Source organism: Columba livia, chromosome 15 (genome assembly GCF_036013475.1).
Source record: "Columba livia isolate bColLiv1 breed racing homer chromosome 15, bColLiv1.pat.W.v2, whole genome shotgun sequence".
Classification (NCBI taxonomy): Eukaryota; Metazoa; Chordata; class Aves; order Columbiformes; family Columbidae; genus Columba; species Columba livia.
In genome coordinates this window covers 7,048,995-7,069,339 of record NC_088616.1, presented here as the reverse complement: position 1 = coordinate 7,069,339, position 20,345 = coordinate 7,048,995, and the positions used below count along the sequence as shown (strand labels likewise).

The 20,345-nt window shown below is 46.9% G+C and overlaps 1 protein-coding gene across 4 annotated transcripts; it reads left to right on the top strand.

Annotated features, from left to right (window-relative positions):
• Positions 1-742: 742 nt before the first annotated feature.
• On the top strand, positions 743-20,314 carry LUC7L (LUC7 like). Of its 4 annotated transcripts, none has more exons than XM_065030804.1 (11): positions 743-961; positions 2,861-2,955; positions 7,786-7,884; positions 8,590-8,700; positions 9,139-9,282; positions 9,715-9,891; positions 10,709-10,797; positions 15,227-15,256; positions 16,189-16,353; positions 17,408-17,469; positions 18,830-20,314. In XM_065030804.1, the coding sequence occupies exons 1-10, from the start codon at positions 901-903 to the stop codon at positions 17,433-17,435; spliced, it is 999 nt and encodes a 332-aa protein (XP_064886876.1). In that variant the 5' UTR covers positions 743-900; the 3' UTR covers positions 17,436-17,469; positions 18,830-20,314. The 4 variants fall into 4 exon arrangements, with proteins under 4 accessions (XP_064886876.1, XP_064886875.1, XP_064886878.1 ...); XM_065030806.1 differs by lacking the exon at positions 17,408-17,469 and adding an exon at positions 1,703-1,773 and having other exon boundaries at positions 771-961; XM_065030803.1 differs by lacking the exon at positions 17,408-17,469.
• Positions 20,315-20,345: the final 31 nt, after the last annotated feature.

The window sequence follows — 20,345 nt, the reverse complement described above, 5'->3', positions numbered from 1 at the left end:
GTGCCTGTATTGGGGGAGTTCAGGTGGTGGGCCGCTGGGGACAGCCAGGGCCCCGCTCCAGAGCTGTCCTGCTCCTGAGGCGACTGCAGCTCTCGCTCTGCACCCTCGGAGCCTTGCCTGCCCCCGGGCTCGGCACCCTGGGCCGGGCTGTGCCCGTACGGAGGTGGGGGCCCCAGCCCCCGGTGAGGCGCAGCAGCAGCGGGGGCAGCCCTGGGCACCAGCCCCGTTCTCCCCCTTGCTCCTTGCCGCACGCTGACCCGGCACTGCCGGGGCGGGAGCTGCAGCTGTCCCGCCAGGGCACTGCTGGGCAAACACGGTGGGCCGGAGCTGATAAGCCACGGGCACCCTTCGGTCTGCTCCTTTGTCACTGCTCGCCCGCCCGGCACGGCTCAGCACGGCCCGGCACGGCTCAGCACGGCACGGCACGGCTCGGCACGGCACGGCTCAGCACGGCCCGGCACGGCTCAGCACGGCACGGCTCGGCACGGCTCGGCTGCTGGGCTCACGCTCGGTCATTGCCAGGGGCAGGTGCCGGTGCACCCACAGGTCCGCACCGCGGCGGAGGCCGGTCCCGATGTGGCGGCCCAGCGAAGGCGCGGGCAGCGGGTGACCCGCCCAGGAGCTCCGCAGCCGCCGCTGACGAGCCGCCCCTCAGCCCTGGGAGCTGAAGGAGGCGGCGCACCGGAGGGGCCCCATCGGCACCAGGGCACAGCTCTGGCGGCCCCGCCCTCTCCGGCGGACTACCCGTCCCGGCATGCCGCGCGGTGGCGGGAGGGGCTGCTTCCGCCCAGCGCCCGCCGCGCGTCGCCACCGCCGCTGAGGCCGGAGCCGCCGCCGCCCCAGGCCGGAGCCGTCCGTCCGTCCGCCCGCCGCTCCCCGCGGCCCGGCCCCGCGCCCGCCATGTCGGCCCAGGCTCAGATGCGGGCCCTGCTGGACCAGCTCATGGGCACGGCCCGGGACGGTGAGTAGGGGCGGGCGGGGCCTGCAGGAAACGCCGCGGCCTGGCGGCCGCCTCAGCCGCGCGGGGCCTGGCCCGGCCCGGCCGCCGCCTCCGCTCCGGACCTGCGGCGCGATCGGCCTGCGCCCGCGCCTTGGGACGCGGCGGGCCCGAGCTGGAGCCCGAGCTGGAGCCTGAGCCCGCCTCTCCGCGGCCTGGCCCCGGCCCCGCCGAGCAGCGCGCCTGGGCGGGCCGGCAGAGCGGGCCCGGGACGCGCCTCGGTGCGGCCTAGCGAGCAGCGCACGGGGAGCCCGGTGGGGTAGGGCTGCCCGGCGGAGGAGCCGCCTCGCCCTGGCCCTAGAAAGCGCCCGGCGTGCGGCCCAGCCCTGGAGGAGCCCGCCGCTCCGGGCCTGGCTGCCGCAGAGAGGTTGTAGGGAAAGCTCCGTGCCCAGGCCCCGCCGTGCGTTCCGAGGCGTGTAGGTAGGTGTGCCTGCAGGAGCCGGCCGGTGTAGTTGTCCAAGAAAAGAAATGTGATACCCTGTGCAAAATATGTTCCCGCTGCCGTTTGTATCTCCCTTCTGCGACTTGCTGAGTACTTAAATTCCCTTTGGCACATTAGCAGGGCTGTTCAGGTACTTTGCACTTTGTTTCGTAAGTGAATAAGTGCTTTTCTTTCTTTGTGTGTTGAGTTGCTATTGAATTGCTTCCCATATTTTTATTTCATACAAACTGAACAATTGTGGCCCCTCTATTTTATTTATAAAGGTTCAGTGTATCTTTGCCTGCCTACATCAATCTGCAAGGGAGTTGCAGAAAAGCCTCATGTTCATCGAGCCGTGAGTCACAACCAATTTTTAAAGCTGTTATAACAAAAAAAAAAAGTGTTTGCGTTTTTTCACAAGTAACTTTAAAAGTGTAGCTTAGAAAGAAAATAAAAGCAACCAACATTTTCAGTAGACACAACATTATTCCTGGATGCTTGTGAATCCTAAACTATATTCATACTTTAGTATTACACATACCTGTGTCATATACACAGATGAACTTTAAAGTTGTCACATACCATTACCACTTTGCCTTTACTTTTATGTATCGTTCCCCTGACTTCCTTACTGCAGGTGTGGGCAAGAAAACTTTTCCTTTAAAACTTTTCAACAGTGGGCATAAAATTCTGCAGCTGAGGTCTTGAAGAATGCAGATGGGTATAGTATATGTTGGAGCTCGCAGTGTGTATTGACTAACTTTGTTTCCTTTTTGAGTTTTTTATTTTTTTGCTTCTCTGATATTGTCTTGTTTAAGTGGCTCCTGAGTGTAAAATGTCTTCTGAGGGTGGGATGTGGGTGGGAAGCACGCTTCGTGTTCCAGGCCAAGACCTACAAGATTCATCTTTGCATGGCCTTGGAAAGCACACTGCATATTTGGTTTTCAAACCAAATGGACTGATGTCTCAATTATCAGATGAGCAAATAGCAATTGCCTATAAAAACTGTCCAGCACAGCCCTGTTTTGTGATCCAATAGCACGGGTGTCAGTATCTCCTGCCCCTTACTCACAGTAAAAAAAAAAAAAAGCCGGGGGTGGATAAAACAGTTTTGGCTGCGAGCCAGGCTGTCTGTCTCCTTTTTTCTCTTCTGGCTGTGCTGTCTCTTTATATGGATGACAGGCCTTGGACGTTACTTGGCTCGCCAACACTGTGTTTAGCATGGTGTACTGGATGAATAAATGCTAAAATAGTGTGTGTTTGCCAATTATAAGTGTTCCAGAATATCCTGTTACCCTCTAAGCTTTTTTTCAAGTAATTTTGGGGAGCAGGAACACCAAGTATTTTAATCTGCATATTGAGACGAAATGATCACACCGACATCTTTGTTATCTTATTGCTGTTCTAATGTCTCCTTATTTAAAACGACAAATGAATTTCAGGAGATGAAACCAGACAAAGGGTGAAGTTTACAGACGATCGTGTTTGCAAGAGCCACCTTCTGGATTGCTGTCCTCATGATATCCTGGCTGGAACAGTAAGTATATTCCTTATAATAAGGAATTCTGGTGACGATGACGTTGGTACAACTCAGGGCCACTCTGTGCATTGTATGTAACTTGTAGGAGAGATCAGACTTTCTGTGCCCAAGGAGCAGTCATGATTCTAACTCCAGTTTCTGTGACCTGTGTATGGAACTGCTGAAGTCAGGAGCTCTCAGAATTCACATGAATTTCTTTTTTTTCCTCACAATCCCACACAAATTTGCAAGATTATTTCTCTTGTAGCAGTTTCAGATGGTTAGGGCTTGAAACTTTTCCTGTGGAGGTCGCAAGGTCATAGCTAGCCTGGTTGCTCTAGTTCACTGTTGCATCTTAAGACTGGCAAATTTTTTCTCACTGTCTGCAATAATCCTTAATCCTTGTAGCTTTTCAGGCTCCCCTCTCCAACCATGTGATGTTTTCCTGATGGAATGGCAGCTCTTTCATCACTACTGGTGGTTGTGCTAATGGCAAGTTACAGCTCTGGCTGTCTTTGTCTTTAGAGCTGGTTGCTCAGAGCAGTGTGTCACTCTGCCTGACTGGTTTGAAACAGTTGAGTCGGCTCCTTCGCTGCCACTCCTGGGGACAGAGCTGGCCAATTCTCAAAGGTTTGGCTCTCGTGCTCTCTGTAAGAGTAAAAGGTGACGTCGGCTTTTAACAATGAAATCTAGTGAAGTAAATATTCCATTTTGGCTCACAGATGAAAGATGCAGTCCGACTTTCAAAAGAAGATGGTGCACCTCTTTTGTAATTGTTGCTGTATTACATACTTGCAGGTTGGAGATGAATATGTATGTTTGAAATCCATCTTTACCCTCACTGTTTGACGGCAAATACCATGGCGATACACATTGTCCGTCCGCTAACCAGTGTTTAAACATACTGTCATTATTTATAGCCCTTCCTGCTGTTATTTCAAGAGCTGGGTTTGACACAGTGGGTTGCCAGCGAAGGGGAGGGCTGGCACTCCTTCCTCCATCGCTGCAATAGAGAGACTGTGGCAGCACTAGTAGAAAGAGCTTTAGCAAAAGCTGCCTCAGCTCAAACTTTAGCTTCTCAGTGCCTGCTGCTGCAGAATAAAATCGGAGGTTGAATACCAGTCTCTGTATTTATTTTTTATTAATTTGAAGCTCAGATGTATTTTCCAGTAATTGCTCTGTGAGCCTCAGTATCACTCCTATTTCAGAATTCTAAAGCTGCTTAAATCACCTTCTGCCCACCTCCATCCTTTGTGCAGGTCACTATGGCTAGGGTATGCTTTTGATATGAAATTCTGTAGCAGTTTTTGATGTTTTGAAGATGCAGGCTGCCTTCTGCGGTGAGTTCAAGGCATTGAATTAAGTAATGCTTGTGCCTGTTGGAGCTAGTGCCAAAGCATGGAGGAAGTCAGATGTTCAGATGTGTTGCGAGTCTCCTGGCCCATAGAAGCACATTGAGAAATCTTCTCTTGCTTCTGTTTTTGCTTGTCTACAGTGAGTTCTCTTACCTCTCACTGTGGAATTTGTGCTTAGAAATCTCACACAGGAACAGGAAGGAAGACAGCTTCTGTGCAACTGATTTTGTGGATCACTCAGTTGATGTTGTAGTGGCCTTTAAGAGGTTGTGGAGCTCTGATGCTGCTGTCATCAGGTTCTTAGAGGCAAGAAAAAGTGTTGGTGCCACAGATCTGTGTTGAAAGAACATGTGATGTCTGAAACAGGAACAGCATTTCAGCTGTCAGCGCTGCCAGCACAGAATGAAACTCCACTGGAATGTGCAGGAACTCCTCGTGATCTCTGGCAGGTTCACTGTGATCTTAGGGTGCTCCATTAAGGGAAGAGCTGTGTGGGTGAACCAGGCTCAGCTGGATGGGGCAATGTCCACCTCTGGCTGTGTAGCATTGCGGAAATCAGGACCTTGGATCTTTTTGGAAACTTGAAACAGGTGCTCCAAACCTTCTGGTGCTGGTTATATTGCATCCTCCAGCTGAAGGCATTGTTACTGCTGCATCATTCACGTGGGCAGGTATTGCTTACTGGGAGGCTGATTAGAGATGACCAGGAAGCTGGATCCCCTGGGTAGGTGTGCTCAGGGAAACATGATGGAGTCTCATTCACTGACCCTGAGGTGCAGAGTAAGAGGAGTCCAGGCTGTATGTAAAGCTTTGGAATATTCCTGAGAGCTGCAGAAGGCATGCTGATGTTTGCTTTGTTTCGGTGGGCCGGTGTTCCTTGACGTAAGAGCCTTTGGCCCCAGAAACATGTCTGCATTTATCACTAAATAAGCTACAATGGTTCTCTTTTTGGGCTCCATGGGAAAGGAGGAAAATTCTGGGAGAACACAAGTTAGTTTAGTACGTACATGTGCTGTTGTCAGGGGACTTGTCACTAGATTGTTAGTGGCCTTCACTGAGCTAGCTTTGCAGCTAATGGTAAACATATTTCTGTCACTGGGAGTACTGCAGCACATTCAGAGATGGCATCAGCTGTTAATCCTGAATTTTAGCTCCACTAATAAGTGGACAGATGAGTCTGAAAGCTGCCCAGGTAGAATACAGCTTGGAAATTACACTCAGGGAATTAATTGTGTCCCCCCCTGGGAGTTATGAGGGAGCTGAAATCTGTAGGTTGTTAAATGGTTTTGTGGGAGTCTGTGCTTTTCTTTTTCACTTAGGTGGAACTCTGCAGCTCTGATTACTTATAAAGAGCTTCCTTTTGGAGACATGTTCTGGTGAGTTAGCAGCTCAGTGGAGATCATAAGAGATACCTCAGAATGTGGATTGCTCAGCAAATGCAAGCAGGACTAATTATCAGTGGCATCTAAATGTATTAAATCTTTGTGTCTATGGGGGGCTAAATTTTTACTCAGACTCTACTGGTTACCTGTCTCAACTACCTGTATTATAAATCAGCCACGGGTGCTGACTCGAGCAAGTTGCGATCACTGCTGGAAAGGGTGAGTATTGGATGGGAGGCCTCCCTCAGACAAGAGGATTCTTTGAGAGAGAAGGGTTAGAGGTCCTACCTCAAGTGGGCAATACCTGTGGAAATCTCCATGCACCTAGATCATCTCCAGGGATGTGGAAGAAGACTTGAGGTTTGTATGCTGATGAGACCTGAACGTTCTCCCCCGGAGGAGGAGGTTGAGGGATTTGTTGTCTTTTAACAAGCAGGGAGAGGAATACGGAGCGCATGGTTGGCTTTTCTGAAGTTGTGAGTTGGAGCCCCTTCTCTGGAGTAGATCTACGGGCTCAGCTTGCAAGAGGAGTTCAGATAAGAATAGCTATGGTCTGTGACAATCATACCTGTTACTGCTGTTTTCTCCCTATATTGGAAAGGGATTTCAGTAGAATAACCACAAGAATAAAAGATTTAAGTCACAGCATGGGAAGTTATTTTTGTGGTAAAATAACAGTAGCTCACTAGCATTCTTTGAAGACGCTTGCCTGAAGATGAACATGATTAAACTCTGAAAGTACTGAATGCCTTTTTTTATAGGCATTAAATTCCTGCAATTAGGAGCTCAGCAGGACTATTCCTGAGCACAGTGTCTGTTCTTGTAGCCTGCTGGCTGTGGCCTCCTGTTGTTGGTAAATCTGAGCTAAATGAGGAAGACTAAATAGTAGCAAGTTGTCTGGAGTTGTTTTCTTTATTTGAAAAAGCTAATAACACAGGTAACTGCTGCAAACCTGAGCATTACCTGGTGGAGCTTGCTTTACTTGCTTTGCTTCATTCTGAACACTTACATTGCTGCTGAGTGCATTGCTTCACATGGGTGTCCCCGGCACCCTCAGCTCTAGTTTGTGATATTCCACAGGGATTCTGTGTTGATCCCGATTTAGCTTTTACTGCAGTTCATTGAGTTGACACCTGTTGTGTCGTGTTCAGGTTTGGGCTCCTTGGGACTGGTGGTGAATGGGAGAGAAGAGGATGGTTGGCTGGAGTGTTCCTGCATGCGGTGACATGTACCCTGCCAGTCGTACTGTGGTTCACACTTAGGCCTTTTATTACTTTGTCTTTCAAAATGTCATATTCTTTTTCTGCTTCAAGAGGAATGTTCTCTGTTGCATATTGATAATGTCAAATTGGAATTTCCATGTTTTAAGAGTATGATTAACTTTGGTTCATGTGGCTCCTAACTACTAGATTGGGGAAAAATAACATTTAGATAGCATTTACTGCAATGGGAGTGAAGGGCAGCATGCAAGTCAGGGCTTTCTAGGGAATAAGTTGCTCTTAAGAAGTCTCTGATTAGATGAGCTTATGCATAGGAATTAGCTTTGCTGGACAGGTTTTAAAATCCCAGGCTGCAGCTGAATGCAGGAAGGGACTAGCTGTAGAATTACTAGTCTGCTGTTGCTGAGCATGGGTTTGTGCTTTTCTACTGGCCATACCCCTTATTCCTTTAAGTTCATTTGTTCCCAATAGGAAACATTGTGTTCTGTGATTTGGTATCTTTCAGTACATTACTAGGGCTTGTCCTGTCATAGATGCGCTTTTCCAGGTGAGCTTTGAACGTGTACTGTTGTACAATTGCTGCTGCAGCATGCTGCACCTTCCCAGCTCCCTCTCAGCAATTTCTAAGGCTGTGCTGTGACCTCAAGCAGGAGTAGGACTGAACTTAAAACATTTGGGGTGTTTTAATGTTGTCCCAGGAACACCTAGAAAAAGGATTCTAGCAAGCCTGTGGTTTTTCTGGGTAGTTCTGTTACTGACAGGTTAAGAGGAAGCTTTTCTTCCTAAAGAGGCTGTGTTTTGGTATGATACAGTTGGCAAGAGTTGAAGTGTCTGTCTCTTACTGCCATAATGGAGGGTTCTTACACTGATTGGCCTTTTTCTTTTCAACAGCGAATGGACCTGGGAGAATGTACAAAGATCCATGACTTGGCACTGCGTGCAGATTATGAGATTGCAAGTAAAGAGAGAGACCTGTTTTTTGAGCTGGATGTGAGTACGGAGAAACTTGTTACTTTTGTAGAAATGGCCTCTTGATGTTATTTGGCTGAATGATAAAACCCCGTGGGCATTTCAGCCAGCCATGTTATATGATGTGTGACCTGACAAGAATGTGCAGCCCCTTCTTGAATGCTGGCTTGATTGCTGACTTGAAATTGTAAAAGTTGTTGTGGTCCTTGCAGCCGTATTAGTGCAGCTAGCCAGGAGGCTCCTCTGGCATTCCTCACATCCCACACCTGCTGCTCTGTACCAGGTCATTGTAATCTGGTGGCCTGTCCCAGAGGGAGATTTGACATTAAAAGCCTTCTCCTCTGGCTTCACTTTTGCCAGATTTAGCTTTCTATGATAAAACAGATCAAGTGGAAGATTAATTCTGTCTTCCCTTTTCATGTTACTCGAGTGCTTTTGTCTTTGCACCTGTTGCTCATGTGTTGGAAGTTCCAGTGCAAAGCAGTCTTCGTGTGAGCATCCTGTTACGTGTCAGAGTAAAGGAACTGTGTCAGGTGCCAGGCAAGTGACAGATTTAAGGGCAGGGATCAAATTTTACTTTTTCTGCAAAATGTCTTATATTTTTTTATTGAGGCACCCATTCTTGAGGTTGTTTGTGCATTGTACAGGGATTGCACCAGCTTGCTGTCAAAGCTAGCTCTGGCATGGAGAGCATCTTTATTCACAGTTCTTTGTCTGAACACGCAGGCGATGGATCACCTGGAATCCTTCATCGCAGAGTGTGATAGGAGAACAGAACTGGCCAAGAAACGCCTGGCTGAGACACAGGAAGAGATCAGTGCTGAAGTGTCTGCAAAGGTATTGTCCTCCCATTAAATGTTTGTGCTGAAATTGTGCGAGAGCACTGGTGCTCTGTTGTCTCTGACACCATTGATACTGGGAAGTTAAGCTCCACCAAGTTTCCTCTTTGGGAACTTCCTTCATTGAGACAATACAAACCATTTCTGAAGCTGTTTTTGTGACTCTGTCCTGTAAGCCAGAAATGTGCCACTGTTTGCAGCAGAACTGGTGATGTCCTCTCCGTGTCCAGTTTCTCTCTTTGTGTGTGTCTGTGACTGCATTGCCTGTACTTGACCCACCAAGCCCTTTTTGTTGGGTGGGACTCCTTTGACTTTTGGAGATTTATGGTCATCTTCCAACAACTGCTTTTGTTAAGCAATGTTTTTTAGAGAAAAGAGTTGTTCTCCAAGCTTTAGTAAGTTTTTTGTCTTATTAAAAGCTAACTATTCTCTTTAGGCAGAGAAAGTACATGAGCTGAATGAAGATATTGGAAAACTCCTAGCTAAAGCTGAACAGCTGGGAGCTGAAGGAAATGTTGATGAGTCTCAAAAGATCCTGATGGAAGTGGAGAAAGTCCGCGCAAAAAAGAAAGAGGCAGAGGTATGGTGTTGGTTCTCCCATGAATTGTTGTAGGGGGCTGGGCTGAGTATGTGACAAACAGTTGGGCAGTTCCTGCCTCTTTTCCAATGTTTCCCGCACCTTCTTTTTCAGTTTCAGCAACGCACCAGCAAGCAGTTGGCAATGTAGCATGATAGATGAAGAAAAGCTTTTTAGAAACTTTTTATCTAGTGAAGGGAGCTGACTGGGGTGGGGTGATTTCTCCTCTGAAATATTTGGTCACTAGTCACTTGCAGGGATAGACTCTTGGTTTAGTTGTGCTTGCAAAGCGTTTTGTATAGCACCTCCTTTATATTGAGGGTGGTTTTTTTGATCCTTAAAAGCAGCAGGGCAATTCTTTGCAGGGATTTCCCTGGAGGGTTGTGCCTGTGTAGGGGTTCCCTGACATTTGCTTGTTTTTTTGCCTCTGTTTAGGAAGAATACCGAAATTCAATGCCTGCATCCAGTTTCCAGCAGCAGAAGCTGCGTGTGTGTGAAGTTTGTTCAGCGTATCTTGGTCTCCATGACAACGACCGGCGTCTTGCTGACCACTTTGGAGGCAAATTACACTTGGGCTTCATTCAGATTCGTGAGAAACTGGATCAGCTGAGGGTAATCCTCTCTATTTTAAACCTGCTCCTTGTAGTTTCAAAGACATTCAACACCTTTTATTAAATTAATACAGAATTCTTTGCACAGTGCTTGTAAAAGTCCAGGTATTTCTGATTGCAGAATCCCTGAAACTTCAAATTGAGGTTTTTGGAGCCTCATATGGCGTTTGCTTCTGTAATTTCTGGGTTACTAAATGTGTACCCTCAGAATTAGTCAAACCAGACCACTGCTGTAATTTCTTCCTTAGAGTACTGGCACAGTCACCTGTATTTTTCTCATTGATATGGCTGCAATTTATCACTCCTTTTTTTTTAACTTTGAGACCTCTTAAGAAAATCCTTGAAGTTTCACAAAGTGCTGTCAGTAAAAAGGTCTTCAGTAGCTGAACTGATTAGAAGTTTTCTGTAATGGTTTGTAATGGAATTGCGGTACTGGCCTTGCTCGCAAACAGAGATGTCTAGCCTGCTCCAGTAAGAATTGTGATCCCAGTGCCTTATTCTCTAGGCAGTATACTGGTGTCCATGCCTTGATAGATCATCTGTGCGAGGCTAGAGCACTGTTTCATTGTGTTTTGTGTGCTTGTGGTGAGACAGACCCTTTCCGCAAAGCTTACGGGCTTGTCTCTGAGAGTGCCATTTCTTGCGCTGATGTGTGTTAGTGAAGTTGTGAGGAAAATGAGAACCTTGGCAGTGACTTTGGCTAGCACATGAAATGCAATTAAATAAATGGTTCTTTGTCTTACTACCTGAATAGTCCCCTTGCAGATCTCTCTGACCTGTTACTGTGTGGCTGAAATGCAGTGTGAACTTTTTTCTAGAAAACAGTGGCAGAAAAGCAAGAGAAGAGAAACCAGGATCGTTTGAGACGCAGAGAGGAGAGAGAACGAGAGGAAAGAATGGGCAGACGGTAAGTGGAAGCTGATAACTGGTTTGTGAAGTTGGTTTCAAAATAGTCTGATTTCCTATATCTGAGCATTGCAGGAAAGCAGCATCTGCTGCGGGAGCAGCTGTTGGACATGCTCCGGGTGCCGTGTGATCACCTTGGCATTCAATTAAAAATGTAAACAAATGCACAAACCCCCAACCTGAGAGTGATTGGATGTGCATTGTTTTAACCTCCATTGTGTGTCTGAAAGATGTGAGCTCCTGGTAATCTTCAGTCTTATAAGGGTCCAGTCCCCATCTTTGGCAATCTGAATCTGGCTAAAATGCCCTTAACTTTTAGGCTAGAAGATGACAGCAGAATGGAGCTGGTATCCATGAGCCAAATGGTGGGCTGCCTGTCTTGCTCCAAACTTCTCTACAATAACAGGTGCTTTTGGCACAGCTTAGGAAGCCTTTTCCAAGGGGATCCCAGGGATCGCAAGGTGTGGCTGCTTCTGGTGGTTATGGCTGTATGTGTCACCTTCTGCTCACACATGTATAACCCTTGAGCAATGGGAGTGGCTGCAACACTGGTATTCTCAGGACAAGCTCTTGTGCCTCTTGCCAGCTGAACTGGAAAAACTATTTTTTCTTCAGTTGAACAGGCATCTTGCGTGTAAACAGCTCAGTTAAACAGCCTGGTGTGGATAGGGTGGTTATTTGCGATGGTCAGGCAGAGGAAGTGGCTGAGTAGGAATGCTGTTCTCGTCACCACATCTCCCCAATTACCTCTCGTGTTTCTCCTCTTGTACTTGCATCAAAAAAACTCAACCTTGCTGCCTGTGGAAAGCTCCTTTTGACACTTGATGTAAAGTGCAGAATGTGTTTCAGCCATCCATGTCAGAGGCATGAGAGATGCGTAACTGCAATATGCTCTGAGGTATACACTGCTGGAAATGCTGGCAAATAAATACCAGAATCAAAGCAGCTCCGTCTTCTGTGGTCTGCGGCTTAGTGATTTTGGTGCATTGTGAAGATGTAAGCCCCAAATCGTTACGCATTCTCCATTTTGGGTGTTTTATGTGAGTTCTTTCTCCCTGTGGATTGTCTGGTGTCATATGAAGTGCCAGTTCATGCTGCAGCTTTCTCCTGAACTGCAGCACGTCATGCAGAGCCTCAGAACTTTTTGGCATCCATGCATGATTTTCACTAATCCAGTTATCTTTGAGACCTGCAGAATCTGAAACTGGCTCACATGTGCAGGAGTTATCAGGAGAGGCTGATGTGTGTTGTTGCTGTGGATAGAAAGATGGAAATGAAACAAGAAGTGTCTTCCCATGCATCTGCTTTGTGGGAGGATCTTTCTGACCCATGGTAGTACCACATCTAACCTGGACTCTGCATTGGTCTCCATGGTGCCTCTTCTTCCTGGAGGTCATTTCTGTGTGAAAATTGATCAGTGGACTTGCCTTCAGAAAGAATCCTCTGGATCTCTTGGTTGGTCTGCATCTCCCCAAAGCACTGGCTTTCTTCCTCCTGAGGCATGTCTGTGGTTTTATTTTTGTGGTTTAAAAACAAATAAACAACAAAAACAACAACCCTCAATCCCCCCCAAACAACAACAAAATAAAAACAAAACAGGCACAACCCCTCCCAAACAAACAACCCTCAAACCAAACACACAATGCCCAAGAATAACAATAACAATAAAACGAACCAAACGAAAAACAGACCTCCACACAACAAACCCTCAGTTCCTGAGTGTTAAGGAGCCTTCATATATGAATGCATCTGATGAGGAAGTTTGAAGGTCACTTTTTAATGTTTATTTAATGCTTTAAATATGAAGGGTTTAAGAACTGTGTTGAGATGGTCTGAGTTCTCGCTGGTTCCGTATGTAGCACTACTTAGAGTGTGGCCAGCCTTTGCCTTTGCTCTGTGCGGGGTCATCTGTATGCTCCTCTCTTCAGATACCAAAGAAAAACTTGTTACAAAGGAACCAGGAGTGTCATACAGAGGAGGTCAAATTATTTGCCTCCCCAAAGTGAGACTTTGACCCAAAGAAGGAAACTAGTGTCCCCAGTGTACACTCAAGTGTCAGAACACAGACTAGAGCCCAAATGTCTCAGCCCCGTCTCCGCTGGGAGCTGTGCAACACCATGCTTCCAGGGGCATTTTTCCATCAAAAACTAATCAGTGACTTCTACTGCCTTTCAGACTGCCTCTCTTAACCAGAGCGTGATAATTTAAGGAACCACAGAAAACATGTTTCCTTCATAACTCTTCTTACCCTGTCTTCATATGCAGCATCTCCATGGTGTTATTCAGTAAGAGAACAAGTCCTGCTTGACTTGGAGAAGTCTTTGGTGACTTACATGTGCTGTGTGATACTATGGAAACCTGTAGATTCACTTGTGAAACTCTACCTGTCACAGCCTTTACTAATTTGTCAATTAAACTGTGATTTCCACATAGTAATGAGTAAGCTGGGTTGTCACCCTTAGTGGTAAATAAACCCAAGTCCTTTGGTGTTGCTGGTGACCATGGGCTATGTGGTAATTTCTTAAGACTGGAATTCTCTGAAGAGCTGGCATGCTTGGAGTTGCAGACCTTGGTATTTGCTTCCAGAGTACACTGGTAAACAAGTCTAGGGGGAGTTGCCAAATGGATTTCCTTTGTAATGAGTTGGACAAAACACAGGTTGTGAAACTCAGCACATAGCTTCTGTGATGTAGGTCACGAAAGAGGGAAAAAATAATAAATATGCTCATCCTCCCACTTCTTGGGACAGCAGTCTTCTACTGTCTCCTGCTGTATACTGATTCAGGCTGGTAAGGAAGATGATGCTTTGTTGGATGCTTCCTGAATTCTGAAGTCTAGTGCTAAGCAGTCATTATCAGGGGTTTATTGTGCAAACTCCTGCTTAGATCATAGGCCTGGAAGAGACCTGGGCTTTTCAGGGGATGTGGAATGGCGTTGTGAGGATGTGTGCACTGGTGATTCAGAATAAAGTGATCAGGAGGAAGAGAACATTAAGAACTTGGGGTAATTACAACCACCAAAAAAAATTGAGCTGCCTGCCAGGCATCTACAGGACGTCCTGCTGCTCTGTCAGGTTCTGTTACGTGGAAAAGGAGGTGTGGCATTATTGCCTTGCTCTCCTGGTTTATCAGCTTTTCCTCTTGTGTCGCCTCAGCGCGTGGTTCACTTGGCTGACTCCAAGTTCAGCTCCACCTTGTTTACAGTCCTTCTCCCTGAATTCCGTTCTAAATTTGTTATTTTTTTAATTGTCTTTCTGCCATTATTGAACAATTCCCTTTCATTGTGCATATTGATTCTCTTAACCTTATCCTACCCAAGTATGGTTTTAAATTATGTTGTTAAAATAGACGCTTCTCTGTTTGTTTTTTAAAATTTTGCCTGTGTGTAGCTTTCAGCCGCATCTCCTGTTACGGTGCCAGAACTGCTCTGTGGCTGTGTAACTGGGACAGCCCTGCAAGTCTGTGTGCTGTGGAGAGACGGGGGCTGTTAGGTGTGTGAGTCTCTTAAGTCACTAAACAGGGAGACTGTCTGCTTCTCAAAGCACATAGACTGTTCAAACAGTGTGTGAGGTTTAGGTGTAGGTTGTCTCTGAAACATGGATGTAGAGAAAAAGGGAGATGTATCTTTCACATGAAGTGATATTTAAGGTGATGCTGAGTAACAGTGTTTTAGAAGTTGAAAGGATTGTGACATTGTTATTTACAGACTGTCAGAAGCCGACGCTTACAGTGTTCGGGTTAGAGTGCTGTACGTGAGCTCTGAGGCCATGGAAATGTGAGAAAGGATAGTGAGACTTGAATGATCTCAAGTTGTCTTCTGAGGCCGGGATGAAGGATTTTCTGTATGTCGGTTACTTTTGAGTAATAGTTTTTCCCTTGTGTCTGCATCCCCTCTTTTTTCCTAGCTCATCTTTCCTAAAGAAGAAGAAAAATAATTGATGTAAATTTCCATCTAATATTCGTTAAATAAATATGAATGAGAAAATCCTGTATTTTCTCTTTATTAAAACTTTTAAAATGTGCAACTACCCCAAAGGAAACAAAATCAGAAAACTGTCAAGTGTCTTTCTGACTGGATAGTAGCATGAAATATGTACAGCAAACTTAGAGTTGGAAAGGTTTGTGTTGATGTTTTGTTAACAGAGACTGAACTGGTTTGTAGACCTTTTCTGTTCTGACAAGAAGCTCTGCATGTAGAAACTGCTCTTTCTACACAGTTATTCAGATTTTGACAAGTTCTCATTCCCCCTGTCCCTCAATTTGAAAATAATTGCATGTTTTAATGGCTTTATGGCAAGCTTTTTTAACTGGCATATTACTTGGGGTATTATTGTGTTCCTGTGAAGAGCTGCCAGGGTGAATGAAATGCTTTATTAAAGCCCCACTGACAATATCATACCTTCTCTTGCTTAACTCTCCTCTTCTTTCTAGGTCTGGATCAAGAAATAGAGATCGTCGAAGGTGAGTGCACAGTTCTCACACAGTTCCCCCAAATACCCATTTGTATTTCTGTCAGCTAATGAGGTTTTTCCTGGGTCTCACAAGTGGAGTTCTCTCTGCCTGAAAGAAACTGGAACTGCCACTTGGGCACCTCTTCAGTGCTGCATAACGTCATGTCACCCCTTGGGCTAGAAAGCAGATACTGGCCAGCCTGTTCAGGACAGAGGGTGCCCTGTGCTCCAGAGTACGAATCTAAAAATGCAGTTGATGCTTTTTTTAATAAACGTCTAATATGCTTTAATAGTTTTAATGTCTGAAATAGATCCATTACATATATAATACCTCAGATGTAACAGTACAGTCAAGATGAAAGGCCCCACACCTCTGTGAAGAGCTTACCTTAGTGGTGTGACAGCCTTCTCTCAGTGATCCCCTACCTGCAGATCTTTTCTGCTGCTTTCCATATACATTGCCATCCTTTGTTTTGTTTTTACAGCAGATTGAAACAAGTCTGCTTGAAATAGATCTGCATCTGAAATGCAGTACTTTCACAAGGCAGACTCTTTTGGTGGACTGCCACACAGGTTATGGTAATTTCTCATGCCACTTTGCCTTTTTTCTACTTATCCAGGCTGTGCTGTGAGCGAGGCACAGTTGGTAAGCTCTGCTCTAGGCATCAGCACATGCTTACATTAATGGTGAGAGCTTTTTATATAAGCTTCCCAGCAAATCAAATTTACCCATTGGCATTTTGTTGATAGCATGAGGCCTGGGAGGTAGATGCCCATCCTGTGGGTGATCTGCCCTCTGTGTTGTCAGGGATGCGGCTGCGGGGTGAGTGCTGATGCTCTGTGTGTTTGTTACCGAGGAATGTTTGAGAGACAGGGTCGGGTGTGCAGGTCTCATGTACTGGTCCATCTCCTGAGTCTGAGGCAATTTGTGTCCCTTCTCAGATCACGGTCTCGGGATAGGAGGCGAAGACGCTCAAGATCAGCTTCCCGTGAACGGCGGAAGTCTCGTTCCCGGTCCCGAGACCGACACAGACGCCACCGGAGCCGTTCCCGCAGCCACAGCAGAGGTCACCGGCGGGGGTCCAGAGACAGGAGTTCAAAACACAAGTATGTATTCCTGACATGACTGCTTCTGGAAAGGGGAGTCCTTGGCATCACAGAGAGCCTCTCCAGTCCCTTAGAGTGAGCAGGAGCATAGCCAGTTTCTCCAGTCAGCAGCTGCAGTGTCCTGTACCAGCCCCTGGGCCAAAGCAGGGTTTCCCCATGGCTGTTTGTAGCTGGCCTCACGGGAGAGCAGTAGGGCAGTAACTGTACAGTGAGATCCCAGCTTGAGAGGAGACTCTAGGAGAACAAGTCACCTGCATTACCCTGGTGAACTTTGAGAAGGTGCTGGTTTTCTTGTGTAAGCAGCAGCACAAAGGCCTGCATGTGCTGAGCCTCCCCAGGCCTGTGAAAGCCAAAGAGCTGAGGGGCAGTTTTGGCATTCTGTTTCTATGGTTATCTTCTGCTTCCCAGCTTTGTTCCCTCAGTGCTGGCTTGTGGAAGGAAGTGAGTGCTTTGGGATCTGGGGAAAGGCTTCTGTTAGGGTAAGAAGATGACTGGTCAAGAAAGAAACAGTTCTTTAGGAATCTGCACTAGAGGGAGGGGAAAAGGCATTTGGGAGGAGGAGTGTGCTGTTCTCATGTTGTAGTCTGTAGTGTAGTCTGAAGAAGGGCTGCTGAAGTCTGAAACTCAGCAAAATGCCTGCTGTGCTTTGGGGAAGGATGAAGCAAATGTATGTAGGAGTACTAGCAAAATTGAAAGGGACCTTTGTGTTTCCTTACAGCCCTTCTAATCCCAGGAGCAAGTTTGTCAGCAGGTGCTTGCTAAAGTTAGATCTAGCTCTTAGTTAACAGAGGAATGCTTTAGCACTGTCTTACCTGATCAGGCACCAACCATTCAAGTACAGTTCTAGAAACAAGCCTACTGTTGTTTCTTGTGTCACTTTGGCTAAAGGGGTAAGAACAGATTTTAAAGATACCTGATGAAGGGGGGTGGGAAATAATGGTCTGAAAAAATCAGTCTGTTAATGATTGAGGGGGGGCTGTGAAAACTGTTGATTCTCCAATGGCTGCAATACTAAAGTCCTTTTTTAAATCTGTCTTGAACATGAAAAATAAAGAAAAGAAGTTTGGACAATTAGGAAGTGAGGAAGACCCTGTAATAACTATTACTAAAGAGCAGGTAAGGGATTACTTCGAAAACCTTGAACATGTTCAAATCAGCCCATCGAGACTGTAGGGGGATTGGCTAGCTGACATGCTCCACAAAATTACTGAGAACTGGGGAGAGACCAGGATCAGTATAAGAATCTAAAACCAAGAGAACAAACAGAAAAACCCTGTTTCCTGGAAGACTCTAGCTTCTATTTTTGCCTCGAGGATTAATGAAACCTGCATTCAGGTTCTGTTGATCTGAGGTCTCACTTGTATGAAGACACGGAGAGGCTGTTGCAGGATCTGCAGATCTCAGGACAGGAGGTCTGTGGGCAGCAGGCATTGTTGTGGAACAGGAGAAGAGTTAATCTCGTCAGACAGACTGATGTCTTCTGGTTAAATGACACAGTTTAATGGAAATGAAATGGCTCGTGATATAGAGGGCTGTGTAAGGTTTGGAAATACTGCCCAACTGGTAAATTCAAACCTTACAATCAGCCTGAATAAGGGCTGGAACCTCTCAGGTACCTGCCAGGTCCTCTTCTCTCTTCTTACTGTAAAGAAGAACCTGGATGCTGAGCCTTAGAACAAGATGTGCTGGCTCTATGTGGTCTGGGAACACCCCAGCCTGGTTCTGAGGGGTCCAGGCTGCTAGTGCTCCGTCAGGATCAGCACCTTTTGAAAGCTGCTGGTCAAGGAGCTGGTGTGAATCATACAGAAAACCAGCATTTTCAGATCAGACTTAATATGAAGCCCTCTGCTTAATTCTGTGTGGGCTGATACAGCGAGGCACTGCTAAAAATCTGGAGCTGTCGTTTGGGCGAGCTGTGAAAAATTTGCCCATGTTGTGGGCTGTGAAGATAAATCTGTATCATCCTGACTTTAAACCCAGGATGCTGCCAAGGATGACGCTTGTCAGGATGCAAAGTAAAAAGGGTTGAGCAGGCATTTGGGTCCAAAGAATAGAGTTGGTATTTGAAGCAGTCAAGCAGAAAGCCACTAGCATAGAGCATTGCAAAAAAATGCTCTAGAAGACAAAGAGAGCTGAGTGATAGAAGAGGAAGAAACTGCAGGGACTTAGTGTGGCCCAAGGAAGACCTGGGAGAGCCCTTGTGGCAGCAGCTTGAAAGGATCGCGCTGAGGAGAGTCACAAAAGCTGTGCCGTGCGTGCAACTCCGCGCGGCACAGCTGGTGTTCTCTCCATGGAGCTCGGAGAGGCAGCAGCCTTCCTGTCTGGGGGCCATCGCTCCCGCCATCGCAGTACTCAGGCACATTTCTGTGAGAAACTTATGCCACAGCCTTGTTAGGGAAAGATGTTGTAATTTTGTGCATATTTGAAAATTCTTCTAGTTGTGAAGCTTATAGCAATGGTTTACTTTGTACTTCAGATCTTCTAGAGATCGATCTTCAAGAGAAAAGTCACGAGACAGAGAGAGGAAAGAGAAGAGCTCTTCTGAGAGGCGGCATGAGAGCACAAATGGCAAATCTCGTTCCAAGAGATCAGAAGAGAGAGAAGCTGGCGAGATCTGAACTCAAATGATCTGTGTTGCACTGTAAATAGTCTGATAAACATTCTACACAAAGCCTAAATTTCCCATTTATATTTACTGAATACAACTCATCTTTTGTAGTTTGGAATTTTTATTGTTTGGCAGATAGCTGTGAGTTTGTAGAGACACAGAGTTACGTACTGTTTAACAGCATTTTGTTTTTAGTAGGAATAAATAAATCTGGACGGATCGTTTTCCATTCAGGCCAGTGGTTGGCACATGGTGTTTGTTCTGACCCAGCGACCGCGGTCGCAGACCTGAGCTGCCGTGATGTTTGTAACGCTTCAGCCCTTTCCAAAAGGTCGACTTGACCCTTTGTGAGCACACCAGTAGCACTGGTTCTCACTTAATTAATTTTTCCTTCTGTTTATATATGTTAAAAAAAATTCAGAAGTGGGTTTTTTTTTTTCTTTTAGTGCTTAGCCACCTCATTTTTATGTCTTTGAGAGTTGCCTCACTATTCCAGCCAAGTCAAGACAGTCAAAATTTGGCCCTGATCTGCCTGTTTCAGAAGTTTGTTCATCTTTGTGAGGATGACCAGATCAGCTGGAGCGCATTTCTAAGGTGGGCTCAAGTCTGGTTGTAGTTCTTGTACAGATCAGATACTGGGTGTAAACAGAACAGGGGAAAATCTGATTTTTCTCTAGAGGAGCACAGCCACGGACTGTGCGCTTGAGTCAGAGCTTCCTCTGTGGAGTTTTCTGACTTAAAAACCGGCCTCGGTGGGTGTTTCTAACGGGCCGGTCAGGCAGAAGAGGTGACTGGAGAGGGGTGCGGCCCCGTGCCCACCCCGCTGCTCCTGGGCCCGCAGCACAGCTCTGGGTCCAATTTGCAGATTGTAAGTAGCTCTATGTTTGTTCCACAGCAGGGGAGGAAGGGCTGCCGGGCAGTGGCAGCGCAGCCGTGCCCCTGGGACGCGGTGCTGTGAGAACGGTGTCAGTGAAGCCCTCGCTGCCCCCGGTTGTCGGCCTGGCCGCTGCTCGTTATCTCGGTGTGGTTAATTAACGCTCCCAGCCGAGGAGCACCGTTTGTCAGTGCTGCGGGGCGGCTCCTGCGGGTGTTTTTCCCCTCCAAGGCTCCACACGCTGCTGCCCGGTCCCGGTTTCCCCGCGGGCGCTCCCCGGTGTCAGTCCCCAGTGCATGCGGCCCCTTCCCTGTCCGTTTCCACAGCGAGTTCCGCGGTTTCACGTGTTGTTTTGTAACCTCCGTGTCGGGTGAGGGGGGAGCGGGCCCGGGGGCGGCGGGCGCACTCTCGGGATGCCTGTACGTGACTGTGCTGTTCTCTCGCGGTCTGATCGCATTAAAGATCTGTGTTTGTGGCTCCCCGTGCTGCCCGGCCTCGTTCTTGCGGGTT